Source organism: Ictalurus furcatus, chromosome 13 (assembly GCF_023375685.1).
Source record: "Ictalurus furcatus strain D&B chromosome 13, Billie_1.0, whole genome shotgun sequence".
In the NCBI taxonomy this organism is placed as follows: Eukaryota; Metazoa; Chordata; class Actinopteri; order Siluriformes; family Ictaluridae; genus Ictalurus; species Ictalurus furcatus.
The window spans coordinates 3,555,464-3,580,751 of NC_071267.1; the positions used below are offsets into that span (position 1 = coordinate 3,555,464).

The 25,288-nt window shown below is 39.6% G+C and overlaps 1 protein-coding gene across 1 annotated transcript; it reads left to right on the forward strand.

The window, feature by feature from the left end:
- The first annotated feature begins 641 nt into the window (after positions 1 to 641).
- Positions 642 to 25,035, forward strand: LOC128616747 (NACHT, LRR and PYD domains-containing protein 3-like). The gene is made up of 11 exons (XM_053639541.1): positions 642 to 792; positions 1,252 to 1,368; positions 1,778 to 1,832; positions 2,069 to 2,273; positions 2,562 to 4,335; positions 5,488 to 5,661; positions 7,576 to 7,749; positions 14,845 to 15,018; positions 21,888 to 22,061; positions 22,283 to 22,459; positions 22,630 to 25,035. Exons 1-11 carry the CDS (start codon positions 740 to 742, stop codon positions 22,664 to 22,666), a joined length of 3,114 nt encoding a protein of 1,037 aa, XP_053495516.1. The 5' UTR covers positions 642 to 739; the 3' UTR covers positions 22,667 to 25,035.
- The last annotated feature ends 253 nt before the right edge of the window (positions 25,036 to 25,288 follow it).

The following is a 25,288-nucleotide window of genomic DNA, read 5'->3' on the forward strand; positions in this document are numbered from 1 at the left end:
TCGTTATCTGTGTCTTCAGAGTAGAGGCAGCTTGGGAGGTGGAATTAGCAGGATGCTGAAAAAATTGGAGATAACTCCTTATGGAAACATTACAGTTACAAAGGGAGAAAGGGAAAACGTAAATTTCAGCGGCTCCTAATCAATGATACTATCATACGTACAGTAAGCTTCAAAACTTGCCAAAATTATTTGGAATGCAAATAGGTTGTAAATAAGAATGTACATTGTAAATATAAAAGTTTTTATTAAAATTAATTAATTAATTTTATTAAATTTTTACTTAGATATGATTTCAATATTCAATGTTTCCTGTTTAAATTATCCCACTTTCTCTAGCAGGTCATGTTATATTGGAAACAGTTGCACCTCCAGGATTATTTTCTATGCCGTAATTACAAAATTAAAAGATTGGAGATGCCCACTTTGAAGATAAAACCAGAGTATTTACGTTTTGCAACATGTGAAAATACGCTGTTATATTTTTACTGTTTAATGTTTTACTACAGAATCATTAAAAAATCCACCATTAAATATTGTTCATTTACACACACACACACCACTGCCCCTCCCCCTCTGCCAGAACCTTTGTACTGAAGTTCGAATGTACACGGGTTGTTTTATGACTTGTTACTGTGACTATTTCCTGTAAGTGAACTCTGTGCTGATACAGGGTTTGATTTAACACACCGATGTTGGAGTGAAGTAAACGTGTGTCCTGCTGTAATCTGGAGAAGGAGACATGACCTCCAACATGAGTGTGTCTGGAGAACAGGACTTAAAGAAAGACGAGAGGTGAGTTACTTTTCCATTCACCAGCAATAAATACACACCGTCTCATGGGAACAGATCTGTATCTCTAAACACTCACTAGTTTACAGAGGAACTAAACTTTGGTGTAAGGTGTTTAATAGCAGTGAATATATCACTGATCTGATCTAAGAACAGTTTAGAGAAATCATTCACTGAGAGAAGAGTAAAACGGACTGTGTAATGTGGAGGAGAAGAGCAGCGTAGCTTGAGTCAGTGAACTCTACAAGCTTTAAGACCCAGCTGAGTCAGTTATCTGTGATTGGGACTCCTGACATCAGTGTAATTCCTGAGGTATGAGGTGTGTCTCCTGTTTGAATAAGTGTGCAGACTGTAGCTGAATTAAAAAGATGGAATTATTGGTGTTTAATGATGAACACATTGTGTAACAGTGCTGAGACAGCAGAGTATTAATTATTGCTGATATTTCTGTTCTAATTACAGAATGATGGAGGGAAAGAGATCAGACTCACCAGAACCCAGCTGTGTGTCTATGAAGAGTGACCAGTCAGTGGGTATTCTAAATAACTTCAGAGACAGAGCCAGTTCTCCTGATGTGAGGTCAGTACAGTGAGGTGTTTTACAGCAGTGTTCCACCTGATCAAACTCACTGGTCTCATTATGAAGCCCTTCATGAGCTGTATCAGGTGCTGAAGCAGTAAAACACTAAAGTGTGCAGTGCTGCAGCTCTCGGACTGGCAGTGAGGAAAACTGCTTTAAGAGTTCAGTTCAGCCTGCAATCCCTGAGCTGGAGGGTCTGTGGTGCCACACGACAACATTTACACCTGGGACATTAATGACTAGATCACTATTTTATTCATAAACATGTTAGTGTCAGTGAGGAAACACTGAAATCAGTGTATTGTGTTAAAAAGATAGTGTTAAATATCTGTCTCTGTATGTATTAGTGTGTTGTGCAGCTATGAATACATATAGTCTATATTACATCATGTGTTTTATTTGTTCACAGACCACAAAAGAAGAAATCAAACATCAGCAGAAATCAGCTGGACTCCATATTCAAGGTGTGTGTGTCTTTTTAATGTGTGTAACTTGTGTGTGAGTAGGTTGCAGGTTTTTTATTTAAGATAATGACAGTTCACAGGTTTATCGATGTGCAGCAGCATTATGGGTAATCAGACAGAATTTCAGTTGTAACTGTGGTAATAGAAAGAGACCGTTCTTCTTTTCATAAAATAAAAGCATCTCTCAGTGTGTAACATTATAATATTTAGATGTGTTCCTGTGTGTTTCTAACCAGGAGCTGGAACACAAAGTCATCACTCTGATAAAGAATGAGCTGAAGAGGTTTAGGAAGCTCCTGAGTTCAGATTACCCAGCATGCACTGAGAGGGAGATGGAGGATGAGGAGGATCTGCACAGTGTCAGAGAGGGAGCTCTGAAGATCACACTGCACGTCCTGAAGAACATGAACCATACAGATCTCGCTAACACACTGCACAACAGTAAGAGCTCTGAGTCATGGCTTTATTCCATCAGGTTCACTTTAGAGAGAGGAAATAGTTTTAGATATGAACACCTTTAGTTTGAAGTTTGAGTTTAGTATCATGTACATCTGGTGCTTTTCTGTTCTGTTCGTGGTCCAGTTTGTGATTACTCTGTAAAGTGGTCCTGTTCCTTCAATAATATTTAGTCCATGATTCAGGAATGAACAGCAGCATTTGAAAGAATTTTACATTTTATATTGTGCTCAGTGATTTTGCATTAAAACATGTTATTACTTTGTTTATTAGAGTCTGTGGCCTCTGTGTATCAGACAGAGCTGAAATCCAGCCTGAGAGAGAAGTTTAAAAGAATTAATGAAGGAATCTCACAGCATGGAAGCTCAGCACTTCTGAATGAGATCTATACAGATCTCTACATCACAGAGGGTTGGAGTGGAGACGTCAATAATGAACATGAGGTGAGACAAATTGAGACAGCGTCCAGGAGACCAGCAACACAGGAGACACCCATCAAATGTAACGTGCTCTTTAAAGACAAGTCCATCAGAAGAGTGCTGACTAAAGGAGTTGCTGGAATTGGAAAAACAGTCTCTGTGCAGAAGTTCATTCTGGACTGGGCTGAAGGAAAAGCAAATCAGGACGTCACCTTCATGTTTCCACTTCCCTTTCGAGAGCTGAACCTGATGAAGCAGAGAAATCTCAGTCTGATGGAGCTTCTTCATCACTTTTTCCCAGAAATGAGAAAACTAGAATTACTAGACTGTGACTCCTACACAGTGGTGTTGATCTTTGATGGTCTGGATGAGTGTCGACTTCCTCTAAATTTCCAGAAGAATGAGAGATTGTGTGATGTGACAGAGTCAGCCTCGGTGGATGTACTGCTGACAAACCTCATCAAGGGGAATCTGCTTCCCTCTGCTCTCCTCTGGATAACCTCTCGACCAGGAGCAGCCAATCAGATCCCTCCTGAGTGTGTAGACCAGGTGACAGAGGTACGAGGCTTCAGTGATCCTCAGAAAGAGGAGTACTTCAGGAAGAGGATCAGTGATCAGAGCCTGGCCAATAAAATCATCACACGCATGAAGTCTTCAAGAAGCCTCTACATCATGTGCCACATCCCAGTCTTCTGCTGGATCTCAGCCACTGTTCTAGAGAGAATGTTTTGTGGAGCAGAGAGTGGAGAGGTCCCCAAGACTCTGACTCAATTGTTCACACACTTCCTGATCTTTCAGATCAAACACAAGGACCAAAAGTACCATCAGAAATGTGACCCTGATCCTCAGCAGACCAGAGAGAGTATCCTGGCACTGGGGAAACTGGCTTTCCAACAGCTGGAGAAAGGAAACCTGATCTTCTATGAGGAAGACCTGAGAGACTGTGGCATTGATGTTGGAGAAGTGGCAGTGTACTCAGGAGTGTGTACCCAAATCTTCAGAGAGGAGTTTGGGCTTCACCTGGGGAAGGTGTTCAGCTTTGTACACCTGAGTGTTCAGGAGTTTCTGGCTGCTTTATACACATTTCTCTCCTTCATCAGCAGAAATGTAACAGAACAACAAACCACTGATTTGTCTGATCTTTTCAGAAAGTCAACCATGTCTGATTTCCTCAGGAGTGCAGTGGATAAGGCCTTACAGAGTGAGAATGGACACCTGGACCTGTTCCTCCGCTTCCTTCTGGGTCTCTCACTGGAGTCCAATCAGGCTCTCTTACGAGGCTTAATGCCCCAGACAAGAAGCAGCTCTCACAGCAAACAGGAAACAGTCGAGTACATCAAGGAGAAGGTCAGGGAGAATCCATCTCCAGAGAAATCCATCAATCTGTTCCACTGTCTGAATGAACTGAATGATCATTCTCTAGTGCAGGAAGTACAGACTTACCTGAACAGAGGAGGTGACCGTCGTCTCAGGGGAACCAAACTCTCTCCTGCTCAGTGGTCAGCTCTGGTGTTTGTGTTACTGAACTCGGATCAGGAGCTGGATGAGTTTGATTTGATGAAATATGACCGATCAGAGGAATGTCTTCTGAAGCTGCTGCCAGTGGTCAAAGCCTCCAGAAAAGCTGAGTGAGTATTTTTATTTATAAATGTATTACTGCATGGTTTGTTATTTTAATGTAACACTGAACTGCACTGTTTTGATTAATGCTTGTTAATAGTTACTCTAATCATCTTTAAACAAACCTCTGGTACTGTTACAGAAGATTGTTTCACTTTTTACACTAACACGTTACGTCTGCACTGAGATCTGGGCCATATGGACAAAACCTTACATCACCATTTATTACCTTTTCTCTAAAACTGATGAAAATGATCTCTACAAAATAACTGCATGTATTCATGACTGCTTTTGATCATTTTGTGAACTAAACACCAGTGAAAGGCACTTTTTCTTTTCTCCTTTTACTTGAAAGAGACATTGAACAGAACTTCACAATTGAGAACAAGAAAAACATGACACTGTCACCATGGGAACAATATGAATGCAACATGTGACATTGTGTGTGTGTGTGTGTGTGTGTGTGTGTGTGTGTGTGTGTGTGTGTGTGAGAGAGAGAGAGAAAGTTAAAGGTACAGGAGCAGTCTGGCTGTGTAGCTACAGTACATATTAATTTATTTTAGACATTTTAAAGCTCACACATCTGATGTTATTTTTATTTATGCTATGCTAACAGAAAGAATAAGTTAATATTACCTGTCTTACATTTTATTGTCTGTTTCTATTCTGTTTCACCAACGAAAATATTTCCAAACAAAGCCACAGCACGTCCTGTTCCTTTTTGTTCAAACGGGAGATTTCTTATTTTATTTATTTATTTTATTTATTTATCTTTCATTAAAAATGTTTTCAAGTTTCAATTATAATAAAGCATTTGTTCAAACAAAAAAACCATCTGTTTTCAGTCCTTTAAGGACCATTGTAACTGATAATAAGTTGTTAATAATAATAATAATAACAACTTATCAATTACAATGGTCCTTAAAGGACTGAAAACAGATGGTTTTTTGTTTGAACAAATGCTTTATTATTATAAAGCATTTGTTTATAATAATAATAATAATAATAATAATAATAGTACTGATGTGGTGTCCTGTCCTCTGATTTCTGTGTGTGAGAGAAACACACTCACATTTCTGTTACATGGTAAACTTTAGCTGGATTATGGCTGTTTGTGTGTTTGAGATCAGAGTTCTGATATTTCATAATTTCTCTTCCAGGCTGTGGGAGTGTAATCTGACAGAGGAAAGCTGTAGAGTTCTGTCCTCAGTTCTCAGATCAAACTCCTCCAGACTGAGAGAACTGAACCTGAGACACAATAACCTGCAGGATTCAGGAGTGAAGCTGCTCTCTGCTGGACTGGAGAATCCACACTGTACACTGGAGACACTGAGGTACACGTACACACACACACACACACACCCACCAACAACACTAATAATAATAATTATTATAATTCAAATAAATGAAAAAAATGGCACTGAAAGTTTACCCCATACGATTAATCGATTATTAACAATAAATAAATAATTGACCAACAAATCGATTGTGAAAATAATCGTTAGTTGCAGCTGTGTGCTTAACTGCTGGTGAGCAGGGGGATGGGAAAGGGGCGGAGTTTGAGCTCCCTGCTGGGCAAACAATTCACACCTCTCCACGAAAACATTGAGACAGAGATAAATCGGAGAGCAGGACTAAAGCTTTTTTGATAGTAAAACACCGTATACAACTGCCACAATAAATTTATAACATTTAACCCAAGATCGGACTTGTATAAATGTTTACTACCTTACATTACCTACATAGACGGAAATCCAGTTCGCTCGCGGTTTTATAAATCATGCACATTTCCATATATAGTCCATCAGCTTTATTGAAGAAAACAAACGCAAAGTTCCATATTTAATCACAAATGTCCTCTTCAAAATGCATTAAGTGTTTTGATATCCCACTCCTCTGGAATTTAGTAATTAGCCATAAACTGAACTGAGACACATTCTCAAAAAGCTAATCTGCTTTGGCTATGCTGAACAACCCGCCTCTTAAATTTTGGGCAGTCTAACTTGACTGACACCCACATGGACCAATTGTAGATACTTCTAGCTTTCAAACAAGCCCAAACTCGACATGATTGACCACTCAGAGGCTGAGAAAATCAAACGCGTAATCAGCACAACCAAACCATTTACGCGTGCATCCATTGGTCTTGAGTTGTGTGTCAGCGGGTACAGGGCAATCAGCACAGCGCTACAGGGCCGTGCAGAGAAACTATCAGTAAATGGCCGCTCCGCTCTAGCGGTCTTCCTGCAAAACTTTATACAGCAGGTTTTTACATGTTTGGCAGTTTTTTTCTCATCGCTAGTTTTCTACTGGTCACTCGTGTGTCTATCATTTGAGCCATTAGGAGAGCAAGTGTTCCTTCACCTGGGGCTCTGGCACTATTTTAAATAAACATTATATTTTATAAGTATGTTTCAGACTTTTTTTTATGTGTGTGAAATTACACATTGTGTAACAGAGTTCATGCTACTGCCATTTGTTTTCATTTTGTGCCATTTGGAGACGTTATTTTGTGCCTTTAAAAAAAAGCTTGCTATTTCTATAAGTCTGCAATTCTGAAAGGCTTTGTGCCATTTGTATAAGCTTTGTGCCATTTAGAGAGGTTTTATGTCATTTAGAGATGTTTTGGTGCCATTTGGAGAGGTTTTGTGCCATTTTGGAGAGGTGTTTTTTTTTTTTTTTTTTTAACCTGTGTTTGGATAACCTTACACACAATTTTAGTGGTTAGAGATAACTTCCTCATATTTTGGTGTTCATGGACAAGTCCTTGGGGCATCTTTGAGACCAGGAATGGGGTTGATATCAACATTTGCTGTGAAGATATAACAATTGTGTTCAAAGTAAATAATTTTTTAATATAATTTAAGAAAAAAATCTGAATATATTGCCCCAGGTAGGCTAAGTAAAAGAAGAAATACTTGAAATAACTGCTAATTCTTAAAGTCTTAAGTGTCTACTTTCATATGAGCCATTAACCACTACTGTGTTGTGTGAGATCACAAAACAAATCAATGCTGAACTCAGGTATGTGTTCATACCTGCCGGTGGAATGAACGCAAGTGTTGGGGCTTAAGGGGTTAATAACATGCCAATACTAGTTTATTGTTTATACACAGGCTGTTCATTTTATATTTTTATCCTGACATTAGAACCTTGTATTCAGGTAAACACTTTATTTCCCACCTGATGGAAACACCTCATTTCACAATCAGATAAATAAATCTAACCCTTCATCATTTCTCTTCCAGTCTGTGGGAGTGTAATCTGACAGAGGAAAGCTGTAGAGTTCTGTCCTCAGTTCTCAGCTCAAACTCCTCCAGACTGAGAGAACTGAACCTGAGACACAATAACCTGCAGGATTCAGGAGTGAAGCTGCTCTCTGCTGGACTGAAGAATCCACACTGTACACTGGAGACACTGAGGTACACACACACAACACACACACACACACACACACACCCCAACAACAGTAATAATAATAATAATAATAATATTAACAACTTTATTTATATAGCACATTTCATATATAAAATGCAGCTCAAAGTGCTTCACAATGGAAAATAAAATAAAATGACAAATATAACATTAAAGGAGACCTATTTTAAGCCTTTTTACAAGATGTAATATAAGTCTCAGGTGTCCCCAGAATGTGTCTGTGAAGTTTCAGCCCAAAATACTCCACAGATCTTATACCCTGCTGTAAATGCCCCTTTTTGTGTGGAAGCAAAAACAGGCTGTTTTGGTGTGTGTCTCTTTAAATGCAAATGAGCTGCTGCGCTCCGCCCACTTTCCCCCTTTCCCCTCTCTACGCCTACTGGTCTCTCGATCGCTCTAAAACAATCGATTTCCAAGATATCGTATATAATTTGCGGCCGTCAGGGAGCCGCTATCAGTATACGGGAGACTCCCGGAACTTCTGGGAAAGGTGGATGTCTGTTTATGATGATATTTATTTTTTATCTTTCTTTTCATGTTACACATGACGCGGACTCGACTGTACTCAGAAAAACTACCGAGTCCAAAATGTCCGAGTCCGTATCAAGTTTGAGTACAAATTTACTTGAGTGTGTGACAAGTCCAAATTCGTTCATAATTCGACTCGAGCACCCCGACTCCAATATAATTCACCCTCCCACAAATACTGCAGGTTATAACACAAAAACAAGCATAACACACTGTTATATTTACGGGAAATCTCAGATTAGGTCCGTCAGTCCCCCGCCATGCCTTCTTCGGCCTTTATCTTCTACGTTTAACTCTTAATTCTGGGCTATGTGTGGATTTCCGCCGAGCGTTCGGGTACCCGGAGAGTCCCAGTGAACACACGCTGACCCATATGCTGTTGACAGAGAGTTCTCAGTTTATTATTGCAAAACAGCAGTCATTTATACACGGAGATAAGAAGCAGTGCGTGGACGTTTTCTACTAGTGCAGGTACCAGACAGATTTAGACAAAACACACAGCACGTAGTGATAATACAATACATGTGTCAGCTATAATACAGGAAAGCAGTTTGATCAGCTTATTCAAAGAGGTAATTAAGTGAATACATTCATCATAGGTATTTGAGAATTCCCTTCACATACTCATATATATATATATATATATAATAGTAGTTACGGTTCTAATGTAATCTCCTTTTCCATCTTTCCAGTCATTATTCTGCTGACAGGTGATCAGAGATGAGTGGATAGTGTCTGTCCTCCCTATAAGCTTTGTTTCCATTTATGATTTTTTATTAAATATATTGTTTTTGTGTTTTAAATAGAGCTGCAACAACTAATCGATAAAAACGATAATAATCGATTATGAAAATCGTTGTCAATGGATCGTATCGATTAGTTGGTCTGCGCGTGGTACATTTACTCATTATGTTACTTCTGTTCCCAAAACACGCTTCGGAGAGTAAATACTAAAGTTTTGTCCCAAATGACGTACTATACACTTACACTATGCACTATGTACTCCACCGTGGAGTGCAGCGTTTCCGCGGACCCCTAGTGGTCAGTGGTGTAATTGCAGGGGGTCGGTAGGAAAGTTTTAAAAATGTTTAAATAATATATAATTTTTTGTTCAGTGTATGAAAATATATTCAAACGAGATGTTTTTAAAATTAATCAGTTTGGTTATTTGTGTGCATTCACAGATATCACGTTAGCTGAGCTGACGGAGTTCATTAATGGATTTATTTTAAATTTATTTACAAATGAAATGATAATTTGCAAAAACCTGTGAGTGGTAGACAAGTTCAAGTGTCACAGTGATGGATAAAATAAACAAAAGATAATTCAGAGAGTCAAATTAAATGTCACACCAACAATAATATGTAATTGAACCTGGTATTTGAACCAATCCCTGGGGAATGACAGGTTCTACCAATCAACCAGGGATTGCTAGGACTGTAGAATTCAGTGCTTTTTGTGCATCCATAACAATTAATGCATAAATACTATATATACAGTGGCAAGAAAAAGTATGTGAAACTTTTGGAATTTCATTGTTTTCTGATTAAATTTGTCAAAAATGTGATCTGATCTTCATCTAAGTCAGGGGTATTGACAAATATAATGTGTCTAAAATAATAACACAAAAAAAATCTGATCTTTCATGTCTTTATTGAGAACAACCAAAAAAACCTTGTGGAAAAAGTATGTGAACCCCTGAGTTAATGACCTCAAAAAAGCTAATTGGAGTCAGGTTTTAGCACACCTGGAGTCTCGTTAAGAAAATGAGTTTGGAGGTGTGGACTACAGCTACTTCCACTGGTAAAAACCCCTCAAACTTTTGGAATTTGCTCTGTACAAGAAGTGCACACTTATGTGAGCCATGCATCTCCAAAAAGAGCTTTCAGAGGATCTACGATCAAGAATTGTTGATTTACATAAAGCTGGCAAGGGTTACAAAGTGATTTCAAAGACTTTAGAAATTCACCAGTCTACAGTTTGGCAAACATTCTACTAATGGAGACACTTTGGGACTGTTGCTACTCTACCAAGAAGTGGGCGCCCAGTCAAAATGACACCAAGAGCACAACGAAGACTCATCAGTGAGGTAAAGAAACAACCCTGAATGACAGCCAAAGATTTGAAGGCATCATTGGAACTGGCTAACAACTCTGTTCATGAGTTTACAATACGTAAAACACTGAACAAGCAGGGTATCTACGGCAGGACACCACGAAGGAAGCCACTGCTTACTAAAAAGAACATTGCTGCATGCCTGAAGTTTGCAAAAGAGCACATTGACACTCCACAGCGGTACTGGTAAAATGTTTTGTGGACTGATGAAACTAAGATTGAACTATTTGGAAAAACCACACAGCACTACATCTGGCATAGAAAGGGCACGGCATATCATCACGAAAACATCATCCCAACCGTGAAGTATGGTGGAGGAAACATCATGATTTGGGCCTGCTTTGCTGCATCAGGGCCTGGCCAGCTTGCAATCATTGAGGGGAAGATGAATTCCCAAGTATATCAGACAATTCTTCAGGATAATGTGAGAATGTCTGTACGTCAGCTGAAACTGTGTAGAAGTTGTGTGATGCAACAGGACAACGACCCAAAACACAGGAGCAAGTCCACAACAGAATGGCTTCAGAAAAACAAAATCCGCCTTTTAGAATGGCCAAGTCAGAGCCCAGACCTCAACCCAATAGAGATGCTATGGAATGACTTGAAGAGACCCATACACATGAGACGTCCAAAGAATATGACCGAGCTAAAGCAGTTCTGCCAGGAAGAATGGGCTAAAATTCCTCCTGAACGATGTGCAGGTCTGATCCACAGCTACAGGAAGCGCCTGGTTGAGGTTATTGCTGCCAAGGGGGGTCAACCAGTTATTAATTCTAAGGGTTCACTTACTTTTTCCACTGCCATTTTAATTGTTGAATGAGTGTGTTCAATAAAGACATGAGGGATCAGAATTTATTTTGTGTATTATTTTAGATACATTATATTTGTTAATACCCTTGACTTAGATGAACATCAGATCACATTTTATGACAAATTTATTCAGAAAACCATGAAATTCCAAAAGGTTCACATACTTTTTCTTGCCACTATATATATATACAGTATATCACCAAAGTGAGTACACCCCTCACATTTCTGTAAATATTTGATTATATCTTTTCATGTGACAACACTGAAGAAATGACACTTTGCTTCAATGTAAAGTAGTGAGTGTAACAGTGTAAATTTGCTGTCCCCTCAAAATAACTCAACACACAGCCATTAATGTCTAAACCACTGGCAACAAAAGTGAGTACACCCCTAAGTGAAAATGTCCAAATTGGGCCCAAAGTGTCAATATTTTGTGTGGCCACCATTATTTTCCAGCACTGCCTTAACCCTCCTGGCCATGGAGTTCACCAGAGCTTCACAGGTTGCCACTGGAGTCCTCTTCCACTCCTCCATGACGACATCACAGAGCTGGTGGATGTTAGAGACCTTGTGCTCCTCCACCTTCCGTTTGAGGATGCCCCACAGATACTCAATAGGGTTTAGGTCTGGAGACATGCTTGGCCGGTCCATCACCTTCACCCTCAGCTTCTTTAGCAAGGCAGTGGTCGACTTGGAGGTGTGTTTGGGGTCGTTATCATGCTGGAATACTGCATACTGATCATGCTCTGCTTTAGTATGTCACAGTACATGTTGGCATTCATGGTTCCCTCAATGAACTGTAGCTCCCCAGTGCCGGCAGCACTCATGCAGCCCCAGTCCATGACACTCCCACCAACATGCTTGACTGTAGGCAAGACACACTTGTCTTTGTACTCCTCACCTGGTTGCCACCACACACGCTTGACACCATCTGAACCAAATAAGTTCATCTTGTTCTCATCAGACCACAGGACATGTTTCCAGTAATCCATATCCTTAGTCTGCTTGTCTTCAGAAAACTGTTTGCAGCAATGCTGGCAGCACGCATACCTCTATTTCCCAAAGACAACCTCTGGATATGACGCTGAGCATGTGCACTCAACTTCTTTGGTCGACCATGGAGAGGCCTGTTCTGAGTGGAACCTGTCCTGTTAAACCGCTGTATGGTCTTGGCCACCGTGCTGCAGCGCAGTGTCAGGGTCTTGGCAATCTTCTTATAGCCTAGGCCATCTTTATGTAGAGCAACAATTCTTTTTTTTCAGATCCTCAGGGAGTTCTTTGCCATGAGGTGCCATTTTGAACCTCCAGTGACCAGTATGAGGGAGTGTGAGAGCGATGACACCAAATTTAACTCACCTGCTCCCCAGTCACACCTGAGACCTTGTAGCACTAACAAGTCACATGACACTGGGGAGGGAAAATGGCTAATTCGGCCCAATTTGGACATTTTCACTTAGGGGTGTACTCACTTTTGTTTCCAGCGGTTTAGACATTAATGGCTGTGTGTTGAGTTATTTTGAGGGGACAGCAAATTTACACTGTTACACAAGCTGCACACTCACTACTTTACATTGTAGCAAAGTGTCATTTCTTCAGTGTTGTCACATGAAAAGTTATAATCAATAATTTCCAAAAATGTGAGGGGTGAACTCACTTTTGTGAGATACTGTGTGTGTATATGTATGTATGTATGTATGTATGTATATGTATAAAATATTAGGGCTGCCACTAAAGATTATTTTCATAATCCATTAGTTGGCCGAATATTTTTCCGATTAATCGGATGGGGGGCAAACTTTCAGGTTAGTAAAAAACTAATGTTTTCCGTTTGAGACGATTTTACCTTTCTAAAATACATACACTAGACCAGTGGTTCTCAATCTTTTGTGATCATTTAATTGAATAATAATAAAATAAATAATAATAGGCCAACTAATCGATTATGAAAATAATCGTTAGTTGCAGCCCTAGTTTTAAACTGCGAGTGGTTTCAGTTTAATATGTTGTAGGCTCATTTATTGAGTCTGTTTACATTGAGCCTGTAACAGGATATAATAATATTGGGCTTGTTTTTGAAGCTGCACTTTTTTATTTGTCTCATGAGACTTGGCAACACTGAGGTATTCGTGTGTTGTATATTAGCTCCAATACTCGACAGTGGAGGTGGGGGTGGATACGGTTTTCTTGAAGTAGAGGAGAGTTGCTCTCTCTCATAGCTAGCAGAAAATAAGTGCAGTTTACCATACTGACCATAGCAAAACAAACAAACAGCTGAATCAAGTTAGCTAGCTACCTACTGAACTACTGAAATGTCTGACCTGTTTAACAGGAAAAAAGCATCTCTATCTTCAATCCCTTCAGATCTCTGAGTTTTCGCCACCTCTCAAACGCCACGCCCATGTTTATTCTCGTTTTAGCACGGGCTCTGTCGCTTTCCCTTTTTGACTGCAGGCTCTCCACAGTTCCAGGTTTCTTGGCTTTGACAACAGTTGGTTCCCCAGATGTCAACGTAACCATGCCAAAACTCATTTCAAGGAGGTGACTTCACCGGCTACCTCCCACCTCCCCACCTCACGGAGAGAGAGAGGTCGACTGTAAAGCCCGCCTAACGAGAAAAGTGATCGGTTAGTTAGCACAAAGAGAGACCAATCAGAATGTGCGCTGTGTCACTCTTACCACATCTGCCACTTGCTTTCTCGGTTTACTGTCGTGGAAATTTAGACAAACACCAGTAGACTCGTCCTCTCTGATGAAGTAGTTTTATTACAGAGAGATGAATACAGGAAGAAGAATGAGCGCACTCGTCCAGTGTTGATGCTATTTCCCCAAGCTCCAGCTCAGTCCAGAACTCCTCCGTAAGTGCCTGATGATTGTGAAAGTAGAGGACAGTGAGGTGTTGGTGGAGAAACACTGGGTTGAGGGTCAGAATAAAGAGCAGATAAAGCAGCTATGCACATACATAAAGAGCTAGCTCTTGTGCTGAGTGGCCACGCCCATTTAACTCTGATCCAACACCTCATCAACCTTTTCTCTCAACATCCTGTAAATGTTCCATAACATTACATTTTAATTTGCACATTAAAGAGTTCTTGTGTAAATGCTCCTACACACTGTTTATGAAGAAATTAATTCGTATCCAGTGTGATAAATGAGGCCCAGTGTTTTATATGAGTAAAACATTAAATTGTGTATTTTATATGGTGTTGATTAGCATTGTTTCTGCTGTTGAGCTTTGTTTTTTCTCTGTGTGTGTGTGTGTGTGTGTGTGTGTTATGTGATTTGTATGTGTGTGAAAGTTAGATTAAGCTCCAAAGAACAATGAACTCCAACAGTTTTAGCGTCTCTGTGAAACTCAGCTTTGTGTTAATGCTGAAATATCTACATCACTTCTCACATCAGAACAAAGTACATTTATTTCTACAGCGTGTAGATCAGTGTACATTACACACACATTTACTTTAATAACATGCCAATACTAGTTTATTGTTCATACACAGGCTGTTCATTTTATATTTTTATCCTGACATTAGAACCTTGTATTCAGGTAAACACTTTATTTCCCACCTGATGGAAACCCCTCATTTCACAATCAGATAAATAAATCTAACACTTCATCATTTCTCTTCCAGTCTGTGTGAGTGTAATCTGACAGAGGAAAGCTGTAGAGTTCTGTCCTCAGTTCTCAGCTCAAACTCCTCCAGACTGAGAGAACTGAACCTGAGTAACAATAAACTGCAGGATTCAGGAGTGAAGCTGCTCTCTGCTGGACTGGAGAATCCACACTGTACACTGGAGACACTGAGGTACACACACACACACACACACACAAAAAAACCAACCAACCCAACAACAGTAATAATAATAACTTTATTTATATAGCACATTTCACACGTAAAATGCAGCTCAGAGTGCTTCACAATGGAAAATAAAATAAAATGATGAATATAATATTAAAGGAGACCTATTTTAAGCCTTTTTGCAAGATGTAATATAAGTCTCAGGTGTCCTTAGAATGTGTCTGTGAAGTTTCAGCCCAAAATACCCCACAGATCTTATACCCTGCTGTAAAGGCCTGTTTTTGTGTGGAAGCAAAAACAGGCTGTTTTGGTGTGTGTCTCTTTAAATGCAAATGAGCTGCTGCGCCCCGCCCCCTTTCTGGTATAGACCAGCTCCTGCTTCTGATACTACATTAGCTGTGGAATCTGCTAACAACCTTATTCACAAAGTAGCCTGGTGTAAAATGATTCACAGAAAACCTACACAGTTTTCAAAAAGACAATCACCTTACTGTATTGTGCATAATAAAGGTGTGTTTTCGGGTTAAAAATAAAAATGACGACATAACTCTGGCACTTTAGCCGCATTAGCCATGGAATCTGCTAACAAGCTCATTCGGAAAATCGATTAGCAAACATTCCCAAAATATAAAGTGCGATATTTCCGTCTTCTGGATATGAAGCTGGATCACAAACAGTGGGTACTGATCCATGCTTGAGAATCAAGTTTTTATCAAATCTTGCTTTGTATTGACCCTCGTTCACAAAGCAGTCTGGTGTGAAATGATTTTAGGTATTTTGGGGGCACATTTCCTTCAAAAATAAAACTTCACTGCGTCTTCAGTGTCTCTGATGCCGGGAGTACATGAAGACTCGTGTTCATTCTTAAAGCCAACAACAGAACACTTACAAAGCTTACGGAGCTGAGACATTCTTATCATCACTGCAGCTGCTCCAGCGCGGCGAACATGACCGATTGTGTGCAGCTCACTCAGTGGAGGAGCTATGCTAATAGGGCACAGTCCCTGGGCAGGGCTTGTTCCAACGTGACATCACGTTAGGGCGAAAACAAAAACGGCTCATTTTGAGACTCTGTTTATGATTTATTGGGAATATAAAAAAGGAGTGGGTGGATTTTTACCATCGTAGGGTGGTTGTGTACACGTTCTGCCAACACACATTTATGTTCAAACACCATTTAAAAGTGAATTTTGCATAATAGGTCCCCTTTAAAACAAAAATATTGCAACACAACATTAAAGATAAAAAATACAATATTAAAACCTAAAAATTCCTTAAGAAATAAATAAGTAATCAAATAGAAAATAAAATATAAATTAGATCATTTTGAGATTTAAAAAAAAAAATCAGTTTTAAGCCTAAAATGAAGAGGCCTAATTGAAAGCCAAGGTAAATAAATATGTTGAAGCTGCTTTTTAAATATATTTAGTAGTGTTGGGTCCGAGTCCACCTTTGTCGAATCCGAATCGAGACCAAGTCTTTAACCAATCAAGTCTGAGTGCAAGTCTGAGTCCAAAAGGGGCCGAGTTGGACTTAAGTCCTAGTCTTTAATGGCCAAGTCTGAGTCGGTTCTGGCCGAGTCCAGACAGTAATTACATTGAAAAAAGATTTGAAATTGCAATTGTAAACTCAACACTGAGCTGTTAAATTAGTATTTTAACCTTCAAAAACCAATGGCAACATAACTGTAACAAAAAATACCACTATTACATCTTGACATTGCAATTTAATATTTTTATTTCATGTCATCAGCAACTCAACTAGTTTCCTATCAAAAAATGGTTTCAATAAAAAATGGATATAGAGGTATATGTAGAACTTTTATTAGATTACAAGTGTATGAAAATACAAATGAAGCTGTTTTGTTATTGTATCACACAATATTGTGTCCTCCAGTTCGAGTTACATTTCAGTGACTTGATACCTCTCCCCCACAGTTATATAGTCTGAGAGAGTGAGTGTACAGAGTACAGTGTAGAGTTACATTTAGCAGCATGTCATAACAACAAGCTTCATGCTTTATTATTGCTTGTAATCTGTCGATGAATCACAACAAACTCATTTCTGAACACAGCTCTGTTCTTGTAACTTTTTTCATTTTAATTTCTAAAATAATAATAAAAAAAACATCAGCAGGGTTTATGAGATTTACTACATTAAGAAGTACATTTTACGTGAAATTCAAGACTGGAACCTTTTCTATCTTTCCAGTCATTATTCTGCTGGCAGGTGATCAGAGATGAGTGGATAGTGTCGGTCCTCCCTATAAGCTTTGTTGACATTTATGATTTTTTTATTAAATAAATTCTGTTTTTGTGTTTTAAATAGAGCTGCAACAACTAATCGATAATAATCGATTATGAAAATCGTTGTCAACAAATCTCATTATCAATTAGTTGGTCTGCGCGTGGTACATTTACTCATTACATTACTTCTGTTCCGAAAACACGCTTCGGAGAGTAAATACTAAAGTTGTGTAACAAATGACGTACTATACACTTCCACTATGTACTCTACCGTCGAGTGCAGCGTTTCCGCGGACCCCTAGTGGTCAGTGGTGTAATTGCAGGGGATCAGTAGGAAAGTTTTAAAAATGTTTAAATAATATTTTCCAGTTTCATCAAAAATGTTTAAATAATAATATATAATTTTTTGTTCAATGTATCAAAATATATTCAAATGAGATGTTTTTAAAATTAATCAATTTGGTTTTTCGTGTGCATTCACAGATATCACGTTAGCTGAGCTGAATGAGTTCACTGATGGATTTATTTTAAATTTATTTACAAATGAAATGATAATTTGCAAAAACCTGTGAGTGGTAGACAAGTTCAAGTGTCGCAGTGATGGATAAAATAAACAAAAGATAATTCAGAGAGTCAAATTAAATGTCACACCAGCAATAATATGTAATTGAACCTGGTATTTGTACCAATCCCTGGGGAATGACAGGTTCTACCAATCAACCAGGGATTGCTAGGACTGTAGAATTCAATGCGTTTTGTGCATCCATAAAAATTAATGCATAAATACTAATATATATTACACACATAGTGGAAAGAAAAAGTATGTGAACCTTTTGGAATTTCATGGTTTTCTGCATAAATTTGTCATAAGATGTGATATGAACTTCATCTAAGACAAGGGTATTGACAAATATAGTGTGTCTAAAATAATAACACCAAAAAAATTCTGATCTTTCATGGCTTTATTGAACACACTCATTCAACATTCAAAATGGCAGTGGAAAAAGTAAGTGAACCCTTAGAATTAATAACTGGTTGACCCCCCTTGGCAGCAATAACCTCAACCAGGCGCTTCCTGTAGTTGTGGATCAGACCTGCACATCGTTCAGGAGGAATTTTAGCCCATTCTTCCTGGCAGAACTGCTTTAGCTCGGTCATGTTCTTTGGACGTCTCGTGTATGGGTCTCTTCAAGTCATTCCATAGCATTTCTATTGGGTTGAGGTCTGGGCTCTGACTTGGCCACTCTAAAAGGCAGATTTTGTTTTTCTGAAGCCATTCTGTTGTGGACTTGCTCCGGTGTTTTGGGTCGTTGTCCTGTTGCATCACCCAACTTCTACACGGTTTCAGCTGACGTGCAGACATTCTCACATTATCCTGAAGAATTGTCTGATCTACTTGGGAATTCATCTTCCCCTCACTGATTGCAAGCTGGCCAGGCCCTGAGGCAGCAAAGCAGGCCCAAATCATGATGTTTCCTCCACCATACTTTACGGTTGGGATGATGTTTTCATGATGATATGCCGTGCCCTTTCTACGCCAGATGTAGTGCTGTGTGATTTTTCCAAATAGTTCAATCTTAGTTTCATCAGTCCACAAAACATTTTACCAATACCTCTGTGGAGTGTCAATGTGCTCTTTTGCAAACTTCAGGCGTGCAGCAATGTTCTTTTTAGTAAGCAGTGGCTTCCTTCGTGGTGTCCTGCCATAGATACCCTGCTTGTTCAGTGTTTTACGTATTGTAGACTCATGAACAGAGATGTTAGCCAGTTCCAATGGTGCCTTCAAATCTTTGGCTGTCATTCGGGGTTGTTTCTTTACCTCATTGATGAGTCTTCGTTGTGCTCTTGGTGTCATTTTGACTGGGCACCCACTTCTTGGTAGAGTAGCAACAGTCCCAAAGTGTCTCCATTTGTAGAATGTTTGCCAAACTGTAGACTGGTGAATTTCTAAAGTCTTTGAAATCACTTTGTAACCCTTGCCAGCTTTATGTAAATCAACAATTCTTGATCGTAGATCCTCTGAAAGCTCTTTTTGGCAAGGCATGGCTCACATAAGCGTGCACTTCTTGTGCAAAGCAAACTCCAAAAGTTTGAGGAGTTTTTATCAGTCAAAGTAGCTGTAGTCCACACCTCCAAACTCATTTTCTTAACGAGACTCCAGGTGTGCTAAAACCTGACTCCAATTAACGTTTTTGAGGTCATTAACTCAAGGGTTCACATACTTTTTCCACAAGCACTATGAGGTTGTTTTGGTTGTTCTCAATAAAGACATGAAAGATCAGATTTTTTTTGTTATTATTTTAGACACATTATATTTGTCAATACCCCTGACTTAGATGAAGATCAGATCACATTTTTGACAAATTTATTCAGAAAACCATGAAATTCCAAAAGGTTCACATACTTTTTCTTGCCACTGTATATGCAGCTAACAATAATTTTCATAATCGATTAGTTGGCGGATTCATTTTCTATTGATCGATTAATTGGATGGGGGCAAACTTTCAGGTTAGTCAAAAAGTGTATTCCATTTGAGACGATTTTACCTTTCTGAAATACATACACTAGACCAGTGGTTCTCAATCTTTTGTGAGCTTTGGACCCCTAGCATATTTCGAACAATCCACAAGGAACCCCCTCACTCCACAACAATTATAGGTTATTATATTTAACAATCATTTCTATATATGTTACTTTATTTTATTCATATTTAACATTAATAATAAATCAAATTTAATTTAGATGAATAATATATATTTTGGTGTGTGTCTGTGTGTATTGGGTTCTTTTCAGTCTTATATATTTGGACAAACAGTTGTGTAAAATTTTAGTTTTTATTTGTAACACTCAGTTTGTGGATTTCATTTTAAATAAAAGAAAAAATGGCACTGAAAGTTCGCCCCCATACGATTAAACGGTTATCAGTAATAAATAAACAAATAATCGGCCAACTAATCGATTGTGAAAATAATCGTTAGTTGCAGCCCTAGTTTTAAACTGCGAGTGGTTTCAGTTTAATATGTTGTAGGCTCATTTATTGAGTCTGTTTACATTGAACCTGTAACAGGATATAATAATATTGGGCTTGTTTTTGACGCTGCAGTTGCTTATGTGTCTCGTGAGACTTGGCAACACTGAGGTATTCGTGTGTTGTATATTAGCTCCAATACTCGACAGCGGAGGTGGAGGTGGATACGGTTTTCTTGAAGTAGAGGAGAGTTGCTCTCTCTCATAGCTAGCAGAAAATAAGTGCAGTTTACCGCACTGACCATAGCAAAACAAACAAACAGCTGAATCAAGTTAGCTAGCTACCTATTGAGCTACGGAAATGTCTGACCTGTTTAACAGGAAAAAAGCATCTCTGTCTTCAATCCCTTCAGATCTCTGAGTTTTCGCCACCTCTCAAAAGCCACGCCCAGATTTATTCTCGTTTTAGCACGGGCTCTGTCGCTTTCCCTTTTTGACTGCAGGCTCTCCACAGTTCCAGGTTTCTTGGCTTTGACAACAGTTGGTTCCCCAGATGTCAACATAACCATGCCAAAATGCATTTCAAGGAGGTGACTTCACCGGCTACCTCCCACCTCCCCACCTCACGGAGAGAGAGAGGTCGACTGTAAAGCCCACCTAACGAGAAAAGTGATAGATTAGTTAGAACAAAGAGAGACCAATCAGAATGCGCACTGTGTCACTCTTACCACATCTGCCACTTGCTTTCTCGGTTTACTGTCGTGGAAATTTAGACAAACACCAGTAGACTCGTCCTCTCAGATGAAGTAGTTTTATTACAGAGAAATGAATACAGGAAGAAGAATGAGCGCACTCGTCCAGTGTTGATGCTATTTCCCCAAGCTCCAGCTCAGTCCAGAACTCCTCCATAAGTGCCTGATGAATGTGAAAGTAGAGGACAGTGAGGTGTTGGTGGAGAAACACTGGGTTGAGGGTCAGAATAAAGAACAGATAAAGCAGCTATGCACATACATAAAGAGCTAGCTCTTGTGCTGAGTGGCCACGCCCATTTAACTCTGATCCAACACCTCATCAACCTTTTCTCTCAACATCCTGTAAATGTTCCATAACATTACATTTTAATTTGCACATTAAAGAGTTCTTGTGTAAATGCTCCTACACACTGTTTATGAAGAAATTAATTCGTATCCAGTGTGATAAATGAGGCCCAGTGTTTTATATGAGTAAAACATTCAAGTGTGTATTTTATATGGTGTGGATTAGCATTGTTTCTGCTGTTGCGCTTTGTTTTTCTGTGTGTGTGTCATGTGATTTGTATGTGTGTGAAAGTTAGATTAAGCTCCAAAGAACAATGAACTCCAGCAGTTTTAGCGTCTCTGTGAAACTCAGCTTTGTGTTAATGCTGAAATATCTACATCACTTCTCACATCAGAACAAAGTACATTTATTTCTACAGCGTGTAGATCAGTGTACATTACACACACATTTACTTTAATTACATGCCAATACTGGTTTATTGTTTATACACAGGCTGTTCATTTTCAATTTTTATCCTGACATTAGAACCTTGTATTCAGGTAAACACTTTATTTCCCACGTGATGGAAACCCCTCATTTCACAATCAGATAAATAAAGCTAACACTTCATCATTTCTCTTCCAGGCTGTGGGCGTGTAATCTGACAGAGGAAAGCTGTAGAGTTCTGTCCTCAGTTCTCAGCTCAAACTCCTCCAGACTGAGAGAACTGGACCTGAGACACAATAAACTGCAGGATTCAGGAGTGAAGCTGCTCTCTGGTGGACTGGAGAATCCACACTGTACACTGGAGACACTGAGGTACACACACACACATACACACACACAGAGCAGAGTTTTAATAAACACAGCTACATCCAGTTTCCATCTGTGGTAATTGTAATTGTAGTGATGTGATATATTGTCATTGTTGTGTGTGTGAGATGGAGAGTAAATGTTCTGTATATAGAGATTTTGTGTAGTTGATGTTTTCAGAGCTAAAACTGAGTGTGTTGAGTGTGAGAAGGTTTTCTTTCTTGCAGGATGTATAACTGCAGTATTACAGATGAAGGTTGTGCTGCTCTGGCTTCGGCTCTGAGGTCAAACTCCTCATCACTCCTGAGAGAACTGAATCTGAACGGAAATAATCCAGGAAAATCAGGAGTGAAGCTGCTCTCTGATCTACTGAAGGATCCACACTGTAAACTGGAGACATTATAGTGAGTTACTGACTTACTGTCTCTTTACTCTACTCTACTGTATCATACTGAATAATGTGTGTGTGTGTGTGTTTGTGTGCGTGTTTATACTGTATCATACTGAATAATGTGTGTGTGTTGGTGTTTATGCTGATGTTGTGTTTTTACACTGATGCTCTTCTGTCTTTCAGCATTAACTATAATAAACTCACCAGGACTGTTGTATGACAGGAGTCTCACCTCAAACCTCTTCTCCAGGATAAAGCAGTTTTGGTGAAGAGTTAGAACCCGTCCCACATTTCCAGCAGTTTGGGAGCTGAATCATTAAACATAAAGGGACAGAGCAGATACAAAGTCAAGAACAGGCAGAAGGTCATACACAGGAGAAATCAACACACGTAACGAAATATCTGCTGTAACACCAAAAGTATTTGATCTCCATTTATACCAGTTCCCGAAGGCACTTCGAGACTCACCACAATTGCCTTGACTCAGTAGCAGTACTACCCCCTGGCACTTTAGTGTATTGTAAGAACCATTTTCATGGTTGCCATAAGATTCAGGATGTCTGGCGCTCCACTTTGTTTGAGATTGTGGCCTATATTGATGAAGTGGGAATGCTGTATAAGATCAGACCACATGGAGAAGATGGCCCCATTAAAACTGTCCATTGCTCAGAACTTTAGCCTGTTCTTACCTGGCAACAATATGCCAGGTAAACCAATGGGTCAGGTCTACTGGCCCTTTCCAGCCCCAGGAGTGAGTAGAGCCAGAAGGACCTAGAAGGAGATTATTCACAAGTGGCCATAGTCACACGAGAACGGGTGTAAGGAACTCTGAGGGTCAAGTCCACGATGATTCTAGTTCTCAGCCCTCAGTGCTTCAGTCTAGTCCAACAGGGGTACAAAATGTTTACTCTCTTATGAGTATACGTTCATCTTTAGCGTCTCAACCCCAGGTGACCACACGAGAGCAAGAGTTGAATTTAGAAACTTCTTTAGATCTTCATATAGCTCAGTCACTTGATCAGTCAGGAATGGATTTAGTTTCTAGGACATCCTTTAGGTGTTCTACTCATGGGACTCTCAGTGTTCACCGGGATGGTGACCATTAAAGATAGGTGTGAATTTGGCAAAGTTGGTTGGAGGTGCTGTTGCGCATGCCCACTAGAGGGTGCACTGATTCTTTATACACATCACTTCCTGTCTATAGAACCATGTCCAGTGCTTGAATCCTTTGCTACACTGTGATTGTTGGTTGCTGGAAGAACAAGTTCTGTTGACTGCAAATGTGTGTTATAAATGTGCCAACGCCATTTATACCTACCTGGACAGGCTATTATTTCGGGGGCTTGGTAGCGTGTGATCATAATTTGTCTGCAAGGAAGGGATATGCAACCAAATAGTCTTCAAGGAAATCAAAGTAAATAACACTATCGGTTCCAATATTTTTGCTCACCTCAATATGTTCTAAGTTGTTTAACACATCTAGATGTATATATCAGGAAATTAAAGCTTCAATTTTGATCTATTGTCTCATTCATCTTTTGACCTCAAACCCAAATGTCTTCAGCATATAGCAAAAACAAAAGAATTCCAATTCTTTTGAAGAGGACTGCATGTATGGCAAGGTTGACTGAAGACAGGTGGGGTTGATGGCCACTGATTATGATTAAGACAGTGCTCTCTGCCTCCCTCTAGTGATGCAACAAGTCAGTTGTTCACTTACAGCACAATCCATTACAAAACTACAGACTCTCATTCCTATTTGGTGTTCAAATCTTCACAAGGAAATGTGCAATGACTTTTTACAATTATGGATTCACCACAAGAACATCATAGATCTCCCAACATGCTTCATGGCCTACAGACATGGAAGCCATGAACTACACTTCCCAGAACACACACTGCCTCTTTCTCAATCACAGGACTTCTGAACAGGCACACCCAGAGGCGTATCTACGGGGCAGGCAAGGTAGGCAATTGCCTGGGGCCCCACATACTGAGAGGGCCCCTGAGGGCTGATCATTTAAATAATGTACAGCAACATCTCAGCCACCCCCTTAAATGGGGCGTCTTTGTGGGGTGCTGTCACATTTGAGGACTCGTTTATGCTCTGCCACCCCTTCACACTCGAGTTGCATGAGCTTAGTTCCTGAAAATGAATCTGAAAAATGAAAATGTTAAGATTTTGCTGATACTGGCATCAGAATTATATAATGTGTACTGTACCAGCTGTATATGGTTGAAACGACAATAAAACCACTTGAACTTGAACTAGGGAGTGTATTTTTGGACCCCCATCTATTCCCACAGAGTTAATGCTAGAGAATACAATGAAAATCAGGACAGGTTAACTGAGCGTATCTGGTGTGATGTTTAAGTGAGTCAATAAAATGACCAGGTTTATCAGTCAAAGGCAGAGCACCACAAATGACTTTTATTTCCATAACGCTAGGCGGTTTCAGGGTATAACATTTACCAACTTGTATGAAGCCAAGCTCGCACGTTTGGCTCTGTTCCAGGGCTTGCGGTGGCGCCCTCGAACTTTTCTACTTCGGATTCAGACGGACGAGTATGATATGGCGGTGGAGTGCTTGGGGAATCCGGGAGTAATATCCTGAAGGCCTAGTCACAACAGCAGGGCTGGCAGCAGGGACATTAAAAACAATGGGCTTGTGATCAGAGAAGGAAGCATTTTCAATATTAACATCATCAACAGCAGTTCCATATGACAATACAAGGTCCACATTAGGACCAAGGATGTGTGTTGCCTGATTTATATGTTAAATAAGACCAAAGGATTCCAAGATATTACAAAATTCAGTAACCAAGGGTCGAACAGGGCAGC